General features: G+C 54.5%; 6 protein-coding genes across 6 annotated transcripts; 3 read left to right on the top strand and 3 right to left on the bottom strand.

Moving 5' to 3' along the window:
• Positions 1-2: 2 nt before the first annotated feature.
• On the bottom strand, positions 3-2,470 carry K460DRAFT_362176 (WD40 repeat-like protein). The gene is made up of 2 exons (XM_040932597.1): positions 2,374-2,470; positions 3-2,297 (listed from the first exon to the last, which is right to left on the bottom strand). The coding sequence occupies exon 2, from the start codon at positions 2,280-2,282 to the stop codon at positions 492-494; it is 1,791 nt and encodes a 596-aa protein (XP_040793994.1). The 5' UTR covers positions 2,283-2,297; positions 2,374-2,470; the 3' UTR covers positions 3-491.
• Positions 2,471-3,018: 548 nt separating this feature from the next.
• Positions 3,019-5,316, top strand: K460DRAFT_272228 (kelch repeat protein; the record flags this gene model as incomplete). The annotated part of the gene is made up of 3 exons (XM_040927781.1): positions 3,019-3,316; positions 3,362-3,469; positions 3,524-5,316. The coding sequence occupies 3 exons, from the start codon at positions 3,019-3,021 to the stop codon at positions 5,314-5,316; spliced, it is 2,199 nt and encodes a 732-aa protein (XP_040793993.1).
• A 227-nt stretch (positions 5,317-5,543) lies between these two features.
• K460DRAFT_362174 (uncharacterized protein) lies at positions 5,544-7,524 on the bottom strand. The gene is made up of 3 exons (XM_040932596.1): positions 6,971-7,524; positions 6,799-6,921; positions 5,544-6,744 (listed from the first exon to the last, which is right to left on the bottom strand). Exons 1-3 carry the CDS (start codon positions 7,427-7,429, stop codon positions 5,929-5,931), a joined length of 1,398 nt encoding a protein of 465 aa, XP_040793992.1. The 5' UTR covers positions 7,430-7,524; the 3' UTR covers positions 5,544-5,928.
• A 300-nt stretch (positions 7,525-7,824) lies between these two features.
• K460DRAFT_362173 (NAD(P)-binding protein) lies at positions 7,825-9,317 on the top strand. Its single transcript, XM_040932595.1, has 3 exons — positions 7,825-8,048; positions 8,110-8,509; positions 8,565-9,317. The coding sequence occupies exons 1-3, from the start codon at positions 8,016-8,018 to the stop codon at positions 9,149-9,151; spliced, it is 1,020 nt and encodes a 339-aa protein (XP_040793991.1). The 5' UTR covers positions 7,825-8,015; the 3' UTR covers positions 9,152-9,317.
• Positions 9,318-9,383: 66 nt separating this feature from the next.
• On the top strand, positions 9,384-13,817 carry K460DRAFT_303652 (beta and beta-prime subunits of DNA dependent RNA-polymerase). Its single transcript, XM_040929953.1, has 2 exons — positions 9,384-13,095; positions 13,160-13,817. Exons 1-2 carry the CDS (start codon positions 9,470-9,472, stop codon positions 13,323-13,325), a joined length of 3,792 nt encoding a protein of 1,263 aa, XP_040793990.1. The 5' UTR covers positions 9,384-9,469; the 3' UTR covers positions 13,326-13,817.
• Positions 13,818-14,066: 249 nt separating this feature from the next.
• On the bottom strand, positions 14,067-15,788 carry K460DRAFT_303649 (cyclophilin-like protein). The gene is made up of 2 exons (XM_040929952.1): positions 15,675-15,788; positions 14,067-15,552 (listed from the first exon to the last, which is right to left on the bottom strand). Exons 1-2 carry the CDS (start codon positions 15,752-15,754, stop codon positions 14,208-14,210), a joined length of 1,425 nt encoding a protein of 474 aa, XP_040793989.1. The 5' UTR covers positions 15,755-15,788; the 3' UTR covers positions 14,067-14,207.
• Between the last annotated feature and the right edge of the window lie 1,865 nt (positions 15,789-17,653).

Here is a 17,653-nt window from a genome sequence, read left to right as displayed (position 1 = left end):
CATTGGCATGATGATCGTTTGAATGTTTCATTCACTTTTTATGACGTATATCCTAAGCCAAAGAATAACCCCTTGTAGACAGGTAACTTGACCAAGAACACCTCGAAATAACAACGACTGGATTAATTTCCAAAATCGTAACTCATGAACTCGTGTCCATAGGACGCTCGAAAGCTATAATTTCCCAACGCCATGCAATGCTTCCGAGACGCCTCGCTGAATCAAGAGTTCATAGAACCCAGCCGAATTGACACATTTCCGAGGGTCGATGTGGAGGTCCTTCTCGAGAGAAAGGATCGCGTCACATACCCAAACGAGATGATTGTGATACTTACCAACTTACCGTTGCGCGTAGAGTCGGATCAATGAAGACGGCTCCGTTGCGCAAGCCGGTCTTGTAATTGTGAGCCACCTGCTCCACTCCCTCTCGGAGTGCCTGTGTTCCAACCCCTTGCAACCCCAAACGTTCCCCCTGCAGTGATGGACCGGATTTAACGGATCGTCATCTGCTTGACAACGCTAGGCTTCATAGAAGCAGAGCCAGCAGCAGCCACAGAAGGCTGGCCGGGCTTCTTCTCGAAGATCTTCCAAAATTTGAGAGACTCGTCGGCGGCAGCGGTGGCGAGCATCTGGCCATCGGGGCTGAGGCAGCTGTGGAGGACGCGAGACTCGTGGGCGGGGACCTCCATGTTCTTGACACCTGTCGGGTAGCTCCAGATGCTCAAGCTGTTGTCGGGAAAGCCACCGGTGCTGACAATCTCCTTGTAGTGGGTGCTCCATCGCAGGCTAGTGACTTGAGAGTCGGTGGCAATGTGGTTGATGCGAGCGCCAGTCGTGGTGTTCCAGAAGTAGATTTGGCGATCGTTGGAACCGCCGCCAGTAGCAAGGAGGTTGGATTGCCAGGGGCACCATGAGACAGCCTTGACGGCAGCACGGTGGTTGGTCTTTGTGAACTTGGGAGCGGCGAGCGCACGCGCATCCCAGATGTTGACCATGTTGTCATTGGCGCCAGTTGCGAGCTGAGCGCCGTCGGCGCGCCATTCGAGACCGCAGACCTCGCCCGTGTGAGAGACGAGCTCAGCGACCTTGTGTTGAGCGACGCGAACGTCGTGGTTGTAGACGAGGCCGGATCGAGCTCCAGTGGAGAGGAGGTGCTTGTTCCAGCCCATGACACCAACGCGAGTCTCGTGTCCGAACATGCTGCGGAGCTTGGTCTGCTCCTCAACGTCCCAGATCTGAACTTCGCCCGAGCCCAGGCCGACACCAACGTAGGCACCATCGCCGGACCACTTGACGGAAGAAATATAGGTATCAGCGGGGCACTCGAGGAGCGAGGCGACTGAGCCTGTATCAGCAGACCAGACATAGACGGAGCGCTCAAGGCCAATGGCGACCTGGTTGCCAGAAGACCAGTCCAGGAGGTTGAGGTAGTAGTCGTCCACAAGGCCAGGAGCATCAAGAACACGATCAGGTGCCGAGGGGATGCGACGGCGGCTCTGTGCATTGACGCCCGAGGCCGGCTTGAGGGGACGGTTATACTGGGTGCGGAGGTCGATGGGCTTGGACGACTCTGGTGGGGCAGGCTTGAATGCGAGAATGCGGGTGTTGGTGCTGATACCGCATGCTGAAGCAAGTGTTGATTGGTATGCCGCTGTACCGGGAGCGGGTTTCGAGCGAGACGGAGCGTCGTGCTCATCGTCGTCCAGATTCAAGCCCTCCAGCGAAAGTGTGATATCCTCCTCTGATCCACGGCCGCCTAGGTCGAAAGCACTCGCGGCAGTAGCAAGCACGGCTGAGCCCTCGGTCTTGGAGCTAGACTTTGGTCGTTGGTCAAGGTCGAGCTTGCCTGTGCCGACGTTGACGATGGCCTCGCTCGCGGTCCGGTTGGGGATAAAGCGGTCGGCGGCGTTGTAGGCGATGCGGGTCTTGGTGGGCCGTGAGCGAAGGGTGCCATCCTTCTTTGCCTTGGGTGTCTTGGTTGTCGTTGTCGTACCCGTTCCCGTAAGCGACCATTCTGTTACACCAAGCTCGAGGCGGCGTGGTGAGTTTTGGCTCTGACGGGCAATGTTTGACTTGGGCGAATCGCGGGTAGCCTTTGAGATGGAGCGCTGGAAGCGGGGCATGAGGTTGCCGCCATGGATCGACTCGTGTGCCTGCACATCGGACGTCTGGGTGCGGGGGGTGCGGGGAGAGGGCGTCAATGGGATCCGACCGCCAGCGGTGCGGGTAGAGAAGAGCGAGGAGCGGCTCTTGACCGGAGTCAAGACTGCTGGGCTGGCCATGACTGCGTCACTCTCCTGCTAGCAATGTGTTAGTCGCATACATGATGATGATGATGATGATGGAGGATAGAGTGGAGTCAGGCTGTCGTACAATATGGGTTTCTGGTTCTGGTGTTGGATGGGAAGATTAGTATTAGATTGCTGTAATCGATGCTCTGAAGTATTGATTCGAAAAAAGTAATTGCGGGTAGGCGCTGGGAAGCTGGAGAGATTGAGGGATATGCGGAGGCGAGGAGGAGATGCTGGTGGTGAGCACATGTAGAGTGGCCAGGTGCGACGAGGGTTAAATATCCGATTGTTTATGCTCGTGGTTGACGAGGCGACCGTCTCGAGGGCCCCTGCACGGCGACGAGGCTCAGGCTGGCCATGACAGCATCACATGACCTGCCCCGAGCGCACCTGAATGAAACTCAATGGATTCTTTCATAATTTCACTTCGTAAGCCATGTTGCCCGCCTGCGCGGAAATGAGGACGCCATGATTATGCGACGGTATCATGGCTTCAGGCGATGTCACATGTCGAGGCGTGTATGTGTGTGTGTGTGTGTGGCCACTGTGCCGCATCCAGCTCTTCTTACTTCCCGCACGGGCCTCCAACCACCCAACATGGCCATAGTCACCCCAGCTGCTTGAGCCTCAGACATTTCTCACAATAAGCCGCACAAAGGCAACCCCTTGCCCAACGGGGCTTTATGAATACCCACTCGTCTGCCCTTCAACACCGCTCGCTAGGTCAATGGCGCACACGACCACTCGCACGCTTCTGCCGCCCACCAACGTCCTCCCCCCCGCCATGACCTCGACCCCCTCGCCAGCCCTCTCCAACACGCCTGGGACCACAGGCTCGAGCAGCAACACCTTCCTCATGTCCGCCAGCCCGGTGCGAAGTCGCAGATCCGCCGTCGAGGGCTACAAGCCCAAGATGATCTCCACCATCGGTGCCAAGCCCGCCTGCCTCGTCAATGCGTCCGTCACGTACGTCGGGGATGACCAGATATACGCCTTTGGAGGATTCGATCAATACACGGATGAAGGTGAGTAGATCAGACTCAGCAAGGGGGAATAGGGGGCACAGGAAGACATGCTGACAATGCTCCCAGTGTACAACCATGTGCTGCGCTTGAACCTCATCACCCGACAATGGAATCTCGTCGACAACTATGGCGACATTCCCGGTGTGCGCATGGGTACCTATGACCTCCATCCGTTGACCTTTGGTCTATACTGACATGACTACGCAGGACATACAGCATGTCTATGGCAAGGCAGCAAGCTTCTGGTCTTTGGCGGTGAAAACGAACACCGCCAGCATCTCGCCGACGTCATAGTATTCGATCTCAAGACAGCACACTGGACACAACCAGAGACTCACGGACCGATACCGCGCGGTCGCGCTCGTCATTCGGCTGTCATCTACGACGACAAGCTGTACATCAGCGGTGGCCAGACCGGACACGACAGCGTGCTCGATGATATCTGCTACCTCGATCTCAAGACTTGGACCTGGTCGCGGACTTGGAGATTCGTGCCTCGCTACGACCATGCCAGCTGGATCTGGAATGGTCGCATCTGGATCTTCGGAGGAATTAATGACGACATGGAGAAGAGTAACGAGATATGGTGGCTCGACCTTCGCGGCAGCCCGGAGTTTGACCATGCCATGAAGTATGGCACGGCTGACCGACAAATGACATCGTCCCGCCATCGCTTTGCAGTACCCGCCTCAGGCCAGCTCGCAACCGGCAGCACCGGCTACACTGCCAACTCAAGCGTACAATCCCATTATGCAATGAGCTCCACCCGCTCGCCCTATGTTGCGCCTGGATCCATCTCGTCCCTCAAGTTCCACTCCAGTCCCAATTTGCCGTCACAGGCTGCAGGCACACATTTCCATATCTTCTCTTCGGGGTGCATGCTGGACTTTGTCACGCCTGCTGAATTGAGCTGCGAAACTAGTTTGTCAAGCTTGGAACTGGATACACTTCGATGGCAGAAGCTGGCTGAAGGGAGAGATCTGTACAGCCCCAACTACCGCTGGCATTACTGCACAACAAATCCGGAAGGAACCCATGCATGGCTTCTTGGTAGCCCGATTGAGTCTGCCGCAGATGGGAATCACAATGGTGAATACCTCAGCGATGTCCTTGCGATTGACCTTCGCAAATACGGCATCTTGGGCAATGAACTGGCTTCAGATTCACGGTCGAAAATGATGCCCTCTTCCGACGCCAACGTCTCCTCACACCTCACTGGCATCGGGGCAGATCTGTCGTTGACTTTCGATCAACCACCGGAGAGTGGCAGCGGCGCAGACTTCATCATCACGGCAGACGCGGACGACGATGATTACGTCGATGTTTCGGCACCAGACCCCGGGACCGCATCAACTGCCGTAGGACCCGCATCCCGCCCAATCCACGTCCACAAGCTGATCCTGCACGCTCGCTGGCCGCATTTTGCTCGACTTTGGAGCGCGCAAATGGCCGAGTTCCACTCGAAGAAGATGCACATCCCTGAACCTTACTCTGCCGTGCGCGCATTTCTTTTCTATCTCTACACCGATAGCATTGCGCCGAATCCACACAACGGGCCCACTTTGAGCGATGTTGCCGGCATGCTTGTCATGTCGAACATCTACGACATGCCGCGTCTTCGACTACTCTGCGTCAACCGATTGGGCCGTGAACTCGACATTGAGCATGCGGCCATCATCTGGGAGCGCGCTGCCACGGCCGGTGAGGATTGGCTCAAGCAACGAGCAGCCTTGTTTTGCATGCAGAACTTTGGTCGCTTGGTCCGTACGGCTGGCTTCAGGAACCTCAACCCCGCCAGCTTGATTGAGCTGTGCTGTGAAGCTAGCCCAGAGTCGCGAGTTGTCGGCGGCGAAGATCTCGAATTACTAGGCCAAATGGCGGGTCGTCCGTTTGGTGTCAGTAGTAACCGCAAGCGCAGCCTGGGTAGCGCTGGCGTGTTGACTGCTGGGGAGGAAGACGGGGACGAGGAAGTCGAGGACGATGGTATGGATGTCAATTGAGGGTTGGCTCACTTTTTTTCCCATGTTCATATATAGCATCTTTGCGCGGCGCTGGTTTCCTAGGGTTGTGCTCGGCATTGCATTGCGCGGGAGTTGGACAAGAGCTTTGAGGGTGTTTTTACGGTTTACGACCTGGCAGACGATGACATGACTTGTGTTTTTGGGACGATACCGGTCAATAGATGACACCACCCTTTTCCGCTAGGCCTTTCAATGTAAAAATTGTTACATGTCATATTGAAATTGTCTACATGGAGCATCACCACACACACACACATACACTTGCTTGACTTTGTATATAGCCATTGAACTGCCTACTGGTATCTTGGGGTATGTTGGTACCGGAGGCCAAATGCATGCATACCGGACATTACGTCGATCGACCACCGACTTTCTTTCCTGGTTCGCCTACTGTACGTTCTCCACCACTTCCCCATTAGAGAAAGACCAATCCTCCTCGCTATCATAGCATTCTGATGTGCCTTCGAGGTCGCTCCCGTAGTCGTCCGATTCGAATTGCTGCCGCGCCTCCCGCTGTTCCCATCTTAGAATACCCTCCATCTCGCTCCGACTAAGACACATGGACCTGATTTGATGTTGCCCAGGAACACTCTACGCTCCACCGTTGAGGAGATACTCGACTGCGCCTTGAACATTGCCACCGCTTCTCCGCAGAGCCGACACGTTCCTGTCAAACTCGTAGAAACCCATTTCGTTCAATTGCCTGAGCTGCGTCTCATATACTTCCTCTGGCGGCCGGCTGTCTACGGGCGGAGGTGTGCCGAAGCCGCCTCCCGCGCCGAAGCCTCCGGGTCCAAAGAGCGCGGCGAAGGGATTGTTGGCGGGCGGCGAGTTAGGACCTGCGCCCGTCGCAGGTGTCGTTGAAGCAGGTGCCTGCCCAAATGCAGAGAAAGGTGACGCGCCTGCACCTGCACCTGCGCCTGCGCCACCGCCCATCATCTGCATCATTGATTGCATGGCCTCGGGGTTTTGCATGAGGTTTCGAGCTGCTTCTGCAATAGGGTTCGCCTGCCCGCCTTGTGCTCCACCGAAGAGGTTGGGGAAAGTATTCGGGGGAGCCGATGAGGCGTCCTGTGTATTCTGTGGTGACGCGGACGTTGGGGTTGTGTCGGCCGTGTTTTGGTTTGCCTGTGGAGCGAACGGATTGCCACCAGCGCCGCCGGCTCCGCCAAATGCTGCGAAAGGATTTGGTGTTCCAGCGGCATTCGGCGGGTTTGGCGTCGCGGTGGAGTTTGGCTGTGGGGTGTTGTCTGTGGCGCCTGGAGCTGGGAAGCTCGATCCACCACCGTCTCGGTCACCCATGGAACGCTGCATTTGTAGTTGCATGCGCATCATCTCGGGGCTGAACATCATGCGGCGCATCTCGGGATTTCTTAACATCTCTTGGAGCATGGGGTTGTTGCGGATCTGTCACATGTACCTGTCAGACACGGCCATCAACAGAATAGTGTAGGTACCTACCATGGGGTTCTGCATCATCATGTCGACCACGGCGGGGTTGTTCATGGCCTCGTTCATCTGCGACAGGAACATTGGGTTCTCCATCAACTCGAGCATAGAGTCTGCGGTTGGCGGCGGGCCCATCTACAGCGTGTTAGCATAGCCCGCGACCAAGTCCATGTGAAGCACTCACTCCACCGTCAGGCCCAAACGTATCCATGCCAGGCAGGCCGTGGAAGCCGGCATAGCGCGCACCCGTCAGTCCCGCGAGAGGATTATTCCCGGTTCCTGCTGCGATGTTGGTCGGCACCTGGGGGGTCGGGGTACTACTGCCGCCCGTGGTGCTCGCCGTGCCCTGGTTGGCGGGGTTCTGCCTCGCATTGCTCGCGGCGCCCTTGACGAGGTGTACGGTGTGTCCATCCTTGATCTTGACACTCGAAAGCGTATCTCCGTCTTTTAGCACGCGACCTGAGTAGATGAGGCGCTGGCGCTCGGCGGGGATGTCTGCGAATTCTGGCGTCGATAGCTTGGCCTTGATATCGGCGACTGTGGTGGTGCTGGGCAGAGTGATGACGTGCTTCTGGTCGTTTGCAGCCTTGACGTTGAAGGTGATCTGCGCGTCCTCCGCAGACGTGGCGGCGTCGTCGGCCATGATATCTCTTGTAGGATGTCTCTTTATGTATGCTATCTATCTATGTCTTGTGCGGCGCGGGCGGGAGGGGCAGCGACTGACGCTAAGGCTGGGATTCGTCCGAGTACAGCACCTTCTGGCGACGTGGGATAATTACGAGCGGTGGAGCAATATGGTGCTTGCGCGAGGGGGGTGGCGTGTAGTGTAGGAGAAGAGGGCGCTGCATGTGGTTGACTTTGGAACCCAGCCTCTGGATAGCTCTGGAAGGCGGCAGAAGAGGCGGAACGGGCCAAACGTCAGTCGCTTCCTTCCTTCCTTGTGCGACACGGCCTGGCGTCATTAGCGCGTGGCCGTGCACGTGGCGCGGTCGCCGGTGGCCAAGCGACGCGAAGACGGGTGGGGTGAAGGACGCGGAGGGCCGGGGAAGCACCGCTACCCAAGGGCCGAGGCATCTAGTCGAGACATTGGTTCATCAGACGGGGGCCATGTATCTACGTCTAAACATCTTGGTCTCCAGTTTGCATTCTCACCAATTCGAGCCTGGCTGAACTGACCACCCACGCCTTACCTCACTGTTCACCCATCCTCCTCCCAGACATCCGCCACTATGAAAGGCATACAGATCACCGAATATGTCAAGGTAGCTTCCAACCCCCCAACCCCCATATATTCACACACCCAGTGTATGCTCACATCCACAGGGCCCAGAAGACCTTAAAGTCCTCAATCTCCCCACTCCGACCCCAAAGCCAGACGAATACCTGATCGCCATCCACGCCTCTGCGACCAACTTCTTCGACCTGCTGCAGATTCGCGGCAAATACCAGAACCAGCCGCCCTTTCCCTGGATCGCTGGTTCCGAGTTCTCAGGCGTCGTCCTCAAGGCCCCGTCTTCACTGCCAGGTGGCAAGACGCCCAAGTTCCAGGAAGGCGACAAGGTGTTTGGCGCTAGTCAGGGAGGCTACGCGACGCATGTTGTGGCTACCGAGGAACGACTGAAGGGTGTGCCCGAGGGATGGAGTTATGAAGATGCCGCAGGCATGTTTGTTACCGCACCGACTAGTTATGCGGGCTTGGTTGTTAGAGCCGGGATAAAGAAGGGTATATACCCAACCTCCACCATCTCAAGCTCCTCAAGCTGACTTTCAACTACAAGGCGACTGGGTCCTCATTCATGCTGCCGCCGGCGGCGTCGGCCTGGCAGCGGTTCAAATCGCCAAGGCATTTGGCGCAACTGTCGTCGCAACAGCCGGCACACAGCACAAGCAAGACGTAGCTCGCTCCTTTGGCGCCGACTACACTGTCGACTATCGCCAATCTGACTGGCCGGAGCAAGTGAAGAAGCTTACACCAAAAGGCCGTGGTGTAGACATTGTCTACGACCCCGTAGGTCTAATCGCTCAATCCATGAAGTGCACTGCTTGGAACGGCCGCCTTCTCGTCATCGGGTTTGCAGCCGGCAACATCGAGAAGATGGCAACGAATCGAATCTTGTTGAAAAATGTTAGTGTGGTGGGGTTGCATTGGGGTGCGTATGCGCTGAACGAGCCGGAGATGCAGGACCAGGTGTGGGATGGCATATTCGCCTTGGTCAAGGAGGGCAAGTATAGAGGCACTGCCTTTACGGATCGCGAATTTGTGGGCTTGGAGAGCGTGCCCGCTGCATTAAAGGCCCTCGGTGGGAGGGGCAGTTGGGGCAAGGTGGTTGTCAAGGTGCCGCATGAGGGCCAGAGCAAGATTTAGATGTTGAAAAGGCGATAATAAAGGTTCCAAACTGCTTTATGGGTATCCTGATGTTGGTAATGAGCGCGTATCACTAGAGAAGCCCTACTCCACTATTGTCGCTGAGACGTTCAAACAATGTGGTGAGCATCAGGTGCTTATAAACACAGAGGACGATACAATTGCCAAGACGTCCGTGCGAGGTTTCTTTGAGCATCGCCGCCGCAGGTCGCGACTTGGACACAACGATTCTCGACCCTCTCACCTCCCACCTCCCGACTCCCTCCCCTCACTCCCTCTCCTACCTCCTCCCCGTCAGTCCTTCTCCTTGTCGCAAACATGGCTGACACATACTACGACAACGACATGGAGGAAGAATACGAGGACGATGAAAACGACCAGATGATCTCGCCCGAGGACTGCTGGGCCGTCATCAGCTCCTTCTTTGACACAAAGGGCCTGGTGTCGCAGCAGCTGGATTCCTACGACGAGTTTACGCGCAACACGATACAAGACATTGTCAAGGAGAACGGCAGCGTCATACTCGAGCAGAACACGCCCTACAACCCCGACGAAGACGACGACCCCATCATCAAGCGCCGCTATGAGATCAAGTTTGGGCGCGTCTATCTGGCCCGGCCCACACACACCGAAGGCGATGGTACCACGGTCCAGCTCTACCCTCACGAGGCACGCCTACGCAACCTCACCTACTCCGGCGCCATGTTGGCCGACATCGAAAACCGCATCATGGTGGCCCGCGAGACCACCGTGGCTGCCGAGGGCGACGATGAGGACGCCGAGGGAGGCTACACGGGCGGGCAGACGCAGATTCGGTGGGAGCGCGAGGATGCGCCCATGGACAACGAAGCTGCGGCGAGGGTCTTCATCGGCAAGCTGCCTGTCATGTTGCGCTCTGAGCTATGTCACCTGCGCAACCAGTCGGACGCAGATTTGTTCGCACTCAACGAGTGTCCCTACGATCAAGGTGGCTACTTTGTCATCAACGGCAGTGAAAAGGTCCTGATCGCCCAGGAGCGCAGCGCAGCCAATATTGTCCAGGTCTTTCGGAAGAAGCAGGGGCCGATCCCCTGGACGGCTGAGATTAGAAGTGCAGTCGAGAAGGGCACCCGCCTCATCTCCTCCTTCAACATCAAGTGGGCGGATAACTCACTTGTTACCAGTGGAAAGCGTGTACAAGGCCCCTTCGCGTATGCTGCTCTCCCCTACGTCAAAGCCGAGATACCCATGGCCATCGTCTTCCGCGCACTTGGTATCGTTTCTGATGAGGAAATCTTGAGCCATATCGTCTACGACCGCACCGATACACAGATGCTAGAGCTACTGAAACCCAGCATTGAAGAAGGTGCCGTGATTCAGGACAGGGAGACGGCGCTCGACTTCATCGCTAAGCGAAGTCAGACCGCGGGCACCAGAGACAGACGTCTCAAGTTTGCGAGGGACATTATGCAGCGCGAATTCTTGCCGCACATCTCGCAGAAAGAGGGCCAGGATACCCGCAAAGCCTACTTCTTCGGCTACATGGTCCACCGACTCCTGCAGTGCGTCTTGGGCCGCCGCGACGAAGATGATCGCGATCACTTCGGTAAGAAGAGGCTAGATCTGGCGGGACCATTGATTGCAAATTTGTTCCGTATCCTCTTCCTCAAGCTAACCAAGGATGTCTACAAGTACCTCCAACGTTGTGTCGAGAACAACCAGGACTTCAACGTTCAGATGGCCGTCAAGGCTAGCATCATCACAAACGGCCTCAAATATTCCCTAGCAACAGGCAACTGGGGTGATCAAAAGAAAGCAGCTTCCGCAAAGGCTGGTGTCTCGCAGGTGCTGAACCGATACACATACTCCTCAACCTTATCTCATTTGCGGCGGACGAATACTCCCGTCGGTCGTGACGGCAAGCTAGCGAAGCCGCGACAGCTTCACAACTCTCATTGGGGCCTTGTCTGCCCAGCCGAAACCCCCGAAGGACAAGCCTGCGGACTGGTAAAGAATCTGTCTTTGATGTGCTACGTTAGCGTGGGAAGCGACGCGTCGCCCATCATTGACTTCATGACACAGCGAAACATGCAACTCCTCGAGGAATACGATCAGAATCAGAATCCGGATGCCACCAAGGTTTTTGTAAACGGTGTCTGGGTTGGTGTACATTCCAATGCCCACCAGCTTGTGTCGGTCGTGCAAGAGCTTCGGAGAAACGGAACGCTATCTTACGAGATGAGTCTGATTCGTGACATTCGTGACCGGGAGTTCAAGATTTTCACGGACGCCGGCCGCGTCATGAGACCATTGTTCGTTGTGGAGAACGACATCCGAAAGCCGAACCGCAATCAGTTAATTTTCACCAAAGCCATCAGCCAAAAACTCCTAATGGAGCAACAAAGTCATGATCAACGCAGTGGGTGGAGTGAACAGGAAATCGAAGCCGCTACATATGGCTGGAAGGGTCTCATTCAAGACGGTGTTATCGAGTATCTCGATGCCGAGGAAGAAGAAACTGCAATGATCACCATGTCTCCTGAGGATTTGGATGAGTGGCGGGACATGAAGCAGGGCATTCCTCCAAATGAGCGGGCTAATCAAGGCAAAGATCGCCTAAGGCGCATCAAGCCAAAGCCTGACCCTCGAATCCATGCCTACACCCATTGCGAAATTCACCCAGCCATGATTTTGGGTATCTGCGCCAGTATCATTCCTTTCCCGGATCACAATCAGTCACCCCGTAACACTTACCAATCGGCCATGGGTAAGCAAGCCATGGGTGTCGCCATCACCAACTACGCGCTGCGTATGGAGACCATGATGAATGTTCTGTACTACCCTCAGAAACCTCTAGCGACAACGCGATCAATGGAGTATCTCAAGTTCCGTGAGCTTCCTGCTGGCCAGAACGCAATCGTTGCCATTGCTTGCTACTCCGGATACAACCAGGAAGATTCCGTCATCATGAACCAGAGCAGTATCGACCGAGGCCTCTTTAGGAGTTTGTTCTACCGTGCCTACACTGAGCAAGAGAAGCGCATCGGCGTCAACGTTCTCGAGCAATTTGAGAAGCCAACTCGGGCCGACACACTGCGACTGAAAGGTGGTACCTACGACAAACTCGACGACGATGGTATTGTTGCCCCTGGTGTTCGCGTTTCCGGTGACGACATCATCATTGGCAAGACAGCACCCATCGCGAGTGACGCGCAAGAGCTTGGGCAAAAGACTACGTTGCACACGAAACGAGACGTTTCCACGCCTCTCCGAAGTACCGAAAATGGTATCGTGGATCAGGTACTCTTCACCACCAACACCGAAGGTCTTAGATTCGTCAAAGTCCGCACGCGGACCACCAAGGTTCCGCAGATTGGTGACAAGTTTGCGTCTCGTCACGGTCAGAAGGGTACCATCGGAATTACCTATCGACAAGAAGACATGCCATTCTCCACAGAGGGTCTCACCCCAGATATCATCATCAACCCTCACGCTATTCCATCCCGTATGACGATTGCCCATTTGGTCGAGTGTCTTCTTTCCAAGGTGGGCGCAATCAATGGACAAGAAGGCGATGCCACGCCCTTCACTGAAATCACCGTCGATCAGATTTCCGACTTGCTTGAAAAGGCTGGCTACCAGAAGCGAGGTTTCGAAATCATGTACAACGGCCATACTGGCAAGAAGATGCGGACACAGGTGTTCTTGGGTCCCACATACTACCAGCGTTTGAGACATATGGTCGACGATAAGATCCACGCTCGTGCTCGTGGCCCGTTGCAGATCCTCACGCGTCAGCCTGTAGAAGGTCGTGCTAGGGACGGTGGTCTGCGCTTCGGAGAGATGGAGCGCGATTGTATGATTGCTCACGGTGCTGCCGCGTTCTTAAAAGAGCGGCTTTTCACGGTCTCGGATGCGTACACGGTACATGTGTGCGACATCTGTGGCCTAATGAGTCCTATTGCGTAAGTCTTCCTTTCATTCTTTACTCACATCTCGAGAGAAGGATTTGTACTAATAAGATGTCAGCCAACTCAAGAAAGGCCAATACGAATGCCGACCCTGTCACAACAAAACCCGCATCTCCCAAATCCACATCCCGTACGCCGCCAAACTCCTCTTCCAAGAGCTGCTCGCTATGAACATCGCAACCCGCATGTTCACCACCCGCTCTGGCCTCAGTGTGCGCGACTAGTCGTCCCATGACCTCATTGAGTCGTGATATACGTTCTAAACTAGGGACACCTACCACCATCTAAACCGAAGCTTGAGTAGCTTTGGCTACATGCATTTCGGCATGGGCTTAATGTATGTGTCTGGTGGTATAGTCGTAGCGTTTGCTACGGAGATGAGGACGCAGCATGAGATAGTTACTAGGTTGGTGTTTCCCGAGGGTGCGAGTCTGAGTCATCTTGATCTTTTCAAACGTTCATAGTCAACAACAGCATAGTACTGGCGTTTTGGGAATGACTTCTTATAAATTGGGTTCAAAAATTCGTTCTGCCCAGAGATGAATCAAGCAGGACGAGGGGGTGTATGGGGTTTTCTGGCTTACCAACTTTCCGTTTGGAAGGTTGGTAAAGTTCGCCATTTTTTTATAGAACTGTAATGGCTTTTTCTTGTATACCTATGTAGTCTGGAACTGAAATCTGCCTTTCTGACATTAATATTGGTATTCGTGTTCTCTACTCCCTAGTACTCTCTGGTGAAGATTTTGAATTTATGTAGTAGTATGAAGTGTTCGAACATGCATCCCGGCAGACGACGTGGGAATAAGGTCTCGCTAACGATTAGCTTGGCCCGGGTATATGGATATGCGTGGGAGAGGTAGTGGGAGAGAAACAAGTGTTGTGTCACCTTTCATGGCGGAATGATGGCATTCTCATATAAAAATTCTCCAGAATACTGGTACATTGTCAACCTACAGGTGCGAGTTACCCACCTAAAGGCCCAACACCCTAACAAGCCATACTAGAGAAAGAGATAGAGTGAACCGGCGGATATTGACAAAAGCCCCTTGGAAGATGACAAGAGAGAACATGAGAAAAGTATTAACAGCTATAGACGTCGAAAGCGCTCAGCGACCGCCATTACGGTCATCACTCCGATACCGATTTCGACTCCTGTCCCGCCGGTTGTCGCGATGGTGACTGGGACTGCGACTCCGCTCTCGTCGCCGACCATCGTATCGGCCATCGTCACGATCTCTTCGGTCGCGCTTTGGACTTCGGCTGCGATTCCGCTTCCATCGGTCGTCGTGATAGTCCTCCCGTCGCTCCCTTCGTCGAGCATCGTCCCGCCGCTTATCTCTGTCGTCACGTGGGCGCGCAGTCGAGTCTTGTGAGATGTCGCGATCGACAACCAGCTTGTTGACTACAGAGTCAGAAACGATCTGACGACCTGAGCCATCGCGATACTGCCTCTTTTTCTCCAAATTGTCGATGCCACCAAAACCACCCGCTGCTCGCCTCCGCTTCTTGTTCGTGACATCTCGCCAATCATCTGCGATCTTTGAGACACTCTGCGAAAAGTCCACGTGTATGCGGTGATCATCAATCAAGACGCCGTCCATCTTGAAGTAAGCCTGTTCACAGTCTTTCTGATTGGTATACTCAATGAAGGCGTACTGCAGGCTGTCATTTGTTCGCTTATCCCTAATGACTTCGCAGCTGACGATCTTTCCAAATCTCGAAAAGATGAGCTCCAGGTCCTCATCCTGCGTCACGGGGTTCAGCTTGCACACAAAGAGCACGTTCTCGGGTGGTGCCACTTCAGCAAACGGGAGATCGCCAACCATCTCGAGCGTGAGGGCTTGCGCGCGCGCCTCACGTTCTCTGCGGACCTTTTCTAACGCTTCTGGGTCGTTCTCCTCAGTAAGACTCTCATCGTAGGCCACACGTACGGTAGCAAGTTGCGCGGCGGAAGGCACAGGGCTTTCGGGCGGTTCCACCAGTCCAGTCGGATCGGCGTAGGGGTCGTCTAGGACAACCGTGTGTAATATCCGAATGTCCTTCAGAGGGTGGCCCTTGTCATCGATGTATGCTGTGTTGATCTTCTCGAGCGCATCGAAGCCCTCTACCACGGTGCCAAATATTGCTGCCTTGCCGTCCAGAAAGTCTATGTTCGGTCCAAGAGTGATGATGAATTGGCTGCCCGCGAACCGCTCGTCTGGATTCTCAGGGTTTGGCGCGGTGGCCATGCTGACGGTGCCCATATCCGTGTGCTTTAGCTTTGGCTTGAGCTCAGGCACAAACGTTTTCTTCGATATGTTTGTGGGCTCAAGAAGACCCCATATTGAGCGCCCGCCATCGCTCTCCTTAGATCCGGGCCCGATTGGATCGCCTGTCTGGAAAGAGAAGTTTGGTTGAACGCTATGCACGGGCGCAAAGTTGTAGTACTTTACTTTGCATAGCTTGAGGAAGCTAAGGTGACAAGCTGTCAGTGTCTGTTTTGTGCTCAGCTTGGAAAGACAGCGGGAAAGAGCATGTAGCATGCAGCGTGCAGCCAAACACCGCAGGCGCGCACAGGGATTGGGTAGACTTACTTTTCACAGCATGTGGGCGCGTCGTCCACCAGCAGATCGATGGTAATGTCACCGAGTGACGTTTCCAGAAGCACAGACATGGCCCAGGGTGTGTTGTGCGGAGAAGGCGTTGTTTGTCGCAAAACGTTCCTGATCGTGGAGCGCGACAGCTTTCGAGATGTGGAGCTTGGGCCTTTAGCTGAGTCATCATTCATGACGTAACGTGCATCTACACTTCACGCCCGTCCACATATCGCCCTTCTTCATCCTAAACGTCTCGCAGACTGCGGAGTACGCATTCAATATACTTGGGCAACGTGCTCCAGCATGATTCGAAATACAGCACAACAAGTGGATCCACTCCATGCATATTAACCGCTACAAGCAGATACTAACGCGCTCATGAAGGGCGGTCACTATTCGTTCAGCTTTCTGCTCAGTGCGCGGGTTCAGATGGCGGGCTTGGAGACCAGAAAGAGCCTGGAATGCCTGTCCAGGAGCGGACCGTTGAACGGAGTACCCGTTGTCTGATCGCTGTGTACCCTTATCCCTGTTCCATGTTCGGCTAGCCGCTCTGGCTGCTGCGTCCTGCGACCCTCAGCAACGACCCGAAATCAAAAGCTCAGGGCATACGACCAGATGAGTGCCTTTTTGCATTTTAAACTCTACCTATATCCGCCACTGAACATTTTGAGCGTCACGCTTCCGTACTTAGCCACACACGGGAAGCGGACCGCCACATAGCTTTTTGGCCAAACATAACCCCACTCCATCATTTTGAATGCTTAGGCGTTGTTTGTCCTCTTCGTATTAGATAAGGATGCTGCGTGTCCGTTCACTATGCCCAGACGCTGCTTGCTATCAGCGCGTTTGATGGTCCGCGCACCGAAGGCGAGACACAACATGGCCGGTAAAAAAGGCGTGGTGGCACTATCACTGAGCGATTGTGGACCTTCGTTGCTTCTCATCTCTTTTCGTACACAGTTGTGCCTCAAACCTTCCAGGCACTCACACCATCATCACCCACGAGCCTTGTAATCGCCCTGTCATCCCCCTTCGGGACTTTGCACATTGCACATTGCTCAACTTGTAGGCAAGTCTCCCTGACCACAGTCATGAAACACACAAGATGCCGGAGGTCATCAAGAAGCTTTAGATGCGGCGATCTCTAACGAAGGTTCCCTACGTCGCCTGGACAAACAAGGTTTGCTACAAGCTTGGCATCTATGTTGGTAACCTGCCATTGGCTGATTACACGAACCCGATGTTTTGGCATGCACTTTTGTTGCATACGTAAGAGCGCAGCTGGTGCCTTGAAAAGTTCGTGCAGTACGCAGTAAGTTAAGGCCCCGTAGAGGCATATGCAGAGTAGTTTACTTGCATCCTTAGCTTCTCTGTCGCCTAAGAGAGCTGCCCTATCAACATCAGCTACCGGTAACCCCTAGCCCGATAATACCAATTTGGAGTTGTGGAGGACCAAGGTCACAGTGGGGGATCTGGATCTAGTATAGAATGACACCGGAAGTTTTCTCTAGCCTTCCCGCATACGCTAGATCTCATTGCGCGTTCATCCCAGAGCAAATGGCCGCGACAGCGGTACTATACCTTTCCAGGCCTATATGCATGGGTTTTTTTGTGAGACCCAGGTGGTGCTCTTTCTTCATCCATAGGTCTGTCCGCAGATCAGGCAGACAAGGGTATCGTGTCGTGATCTTATTCCAGGTCAGTGCGCACAGTAATCACTTGACGGATACTCAGTCACTTAGCCTTCTTGGCCTGCGCTTGCACACTTATGGTTGTAGGTACGTTAAAATGGTTGACTTGTCGAGCTATTGAGCGTACGTCAAACTTTTCCTTCCGACAAGCGAAAGGACTAGCTGATTTGGCTACCTCTATAAGCTGTGTTCTGCTCTATTCCTTCGTCATGTCGATTACACTGCCATTGCATCTCTAAATTCAGCGATGGGCCTAGGTGTATCTATATGGCTATTGAACAACAA

Source organism: Cucurbitaria berberidis, assembly GCF_010015615.1.
Source record: "Cucurbitaria berberidis CBS 394.84 unplaced genomic scaffold K460scaffold_1, whole genome shotgun sequence".
NCBI lineage: Eukaryota > Fungi > Ascomycota > Dothideomycetes > Pleosporales > Cucurbitariaceae > Cucurbitaria > Cucurbitaria berberidis.
The sequence above is the reverse complement of the archived record's forward strand: the minus strand, read 5'-3'. Positions and strand labels throughout refer to the sequence as shown.

Coding starts and splice junctions, on each gene's coding strand:
- K460DRAFT_362174 (XM_040932596.1), bottom strand. CDS start 7,429: ATGGCCGACGACGCCGCCACGTCTGCGGAGGACGCGCAGATCACCTTC. Junction 6,922..6,970: donor CGTTTGGGCCTGACGGTGGA/GTGAGTGCTTCA, acceptor AACACGCTGTAG/ATGGGCCCGCCGCCAACCGC. Junction 6,745..6,798: donor TGATGATGCAGAACCCCATG/GTAGGTACCTAC, acceptor TACATGTGACAG/ATCCGCAACAACCCCATGCT.
- K460DRAFT_303649 (XM_040929952.1), bottom strand. CDS start 15,754: ATGTCTGTGCTTCTGGAAACGTCACTCGGTGACATTACCATCGATCTG. Junction 15,553..15,674: donor GCGCCCACATGCTGTGAAAA/GTAAGTCTACCC, acceptor TTGTCACCTTAG/CTTCCTCAAGCTATGCAAAG.
- K460DRAFT_362176 (XM_040932597.1), bottom strand. CDS start 2,282: ATGGCCAGCCCAGCAGTCTTGACTCCGGTCAAGAGCCGCTCCTCGCTC.
- K460DRAFT_362173 (XM_040932595.1), top strand. CDS start 8,016: ATGAAAGGCATACAGATCACCGAATATGTCAAG. Junction 8,049..8,109: donor AGATCACCGAATATGTCAAG/GTAGCTTCCAAC, acceptor TCACATCCACAG/GGCCCAGAAGACCTTAAAGT. Junction 8,510..8,564: donor TAGAGCCGGGATAAAGAAGG/GTATATACCCAA, acceptor TTCAACTACAAG/GCGACTGGGTCCTCATTCAT.
- K460DRAFT_303652 (XM_040929953.1), top strand. CDS start 9,470: ATGGCTGACACATACTACGACAACGACATGGAGGAAGAATACGAGGAC. Junction 13,096..13,159: donor GGCCTAATGAGTCCTATTGC/GTAAGTCTTCCT, acceptor ATAAGATGTCAG/CCAACTCAAGAAAGGCCAAT.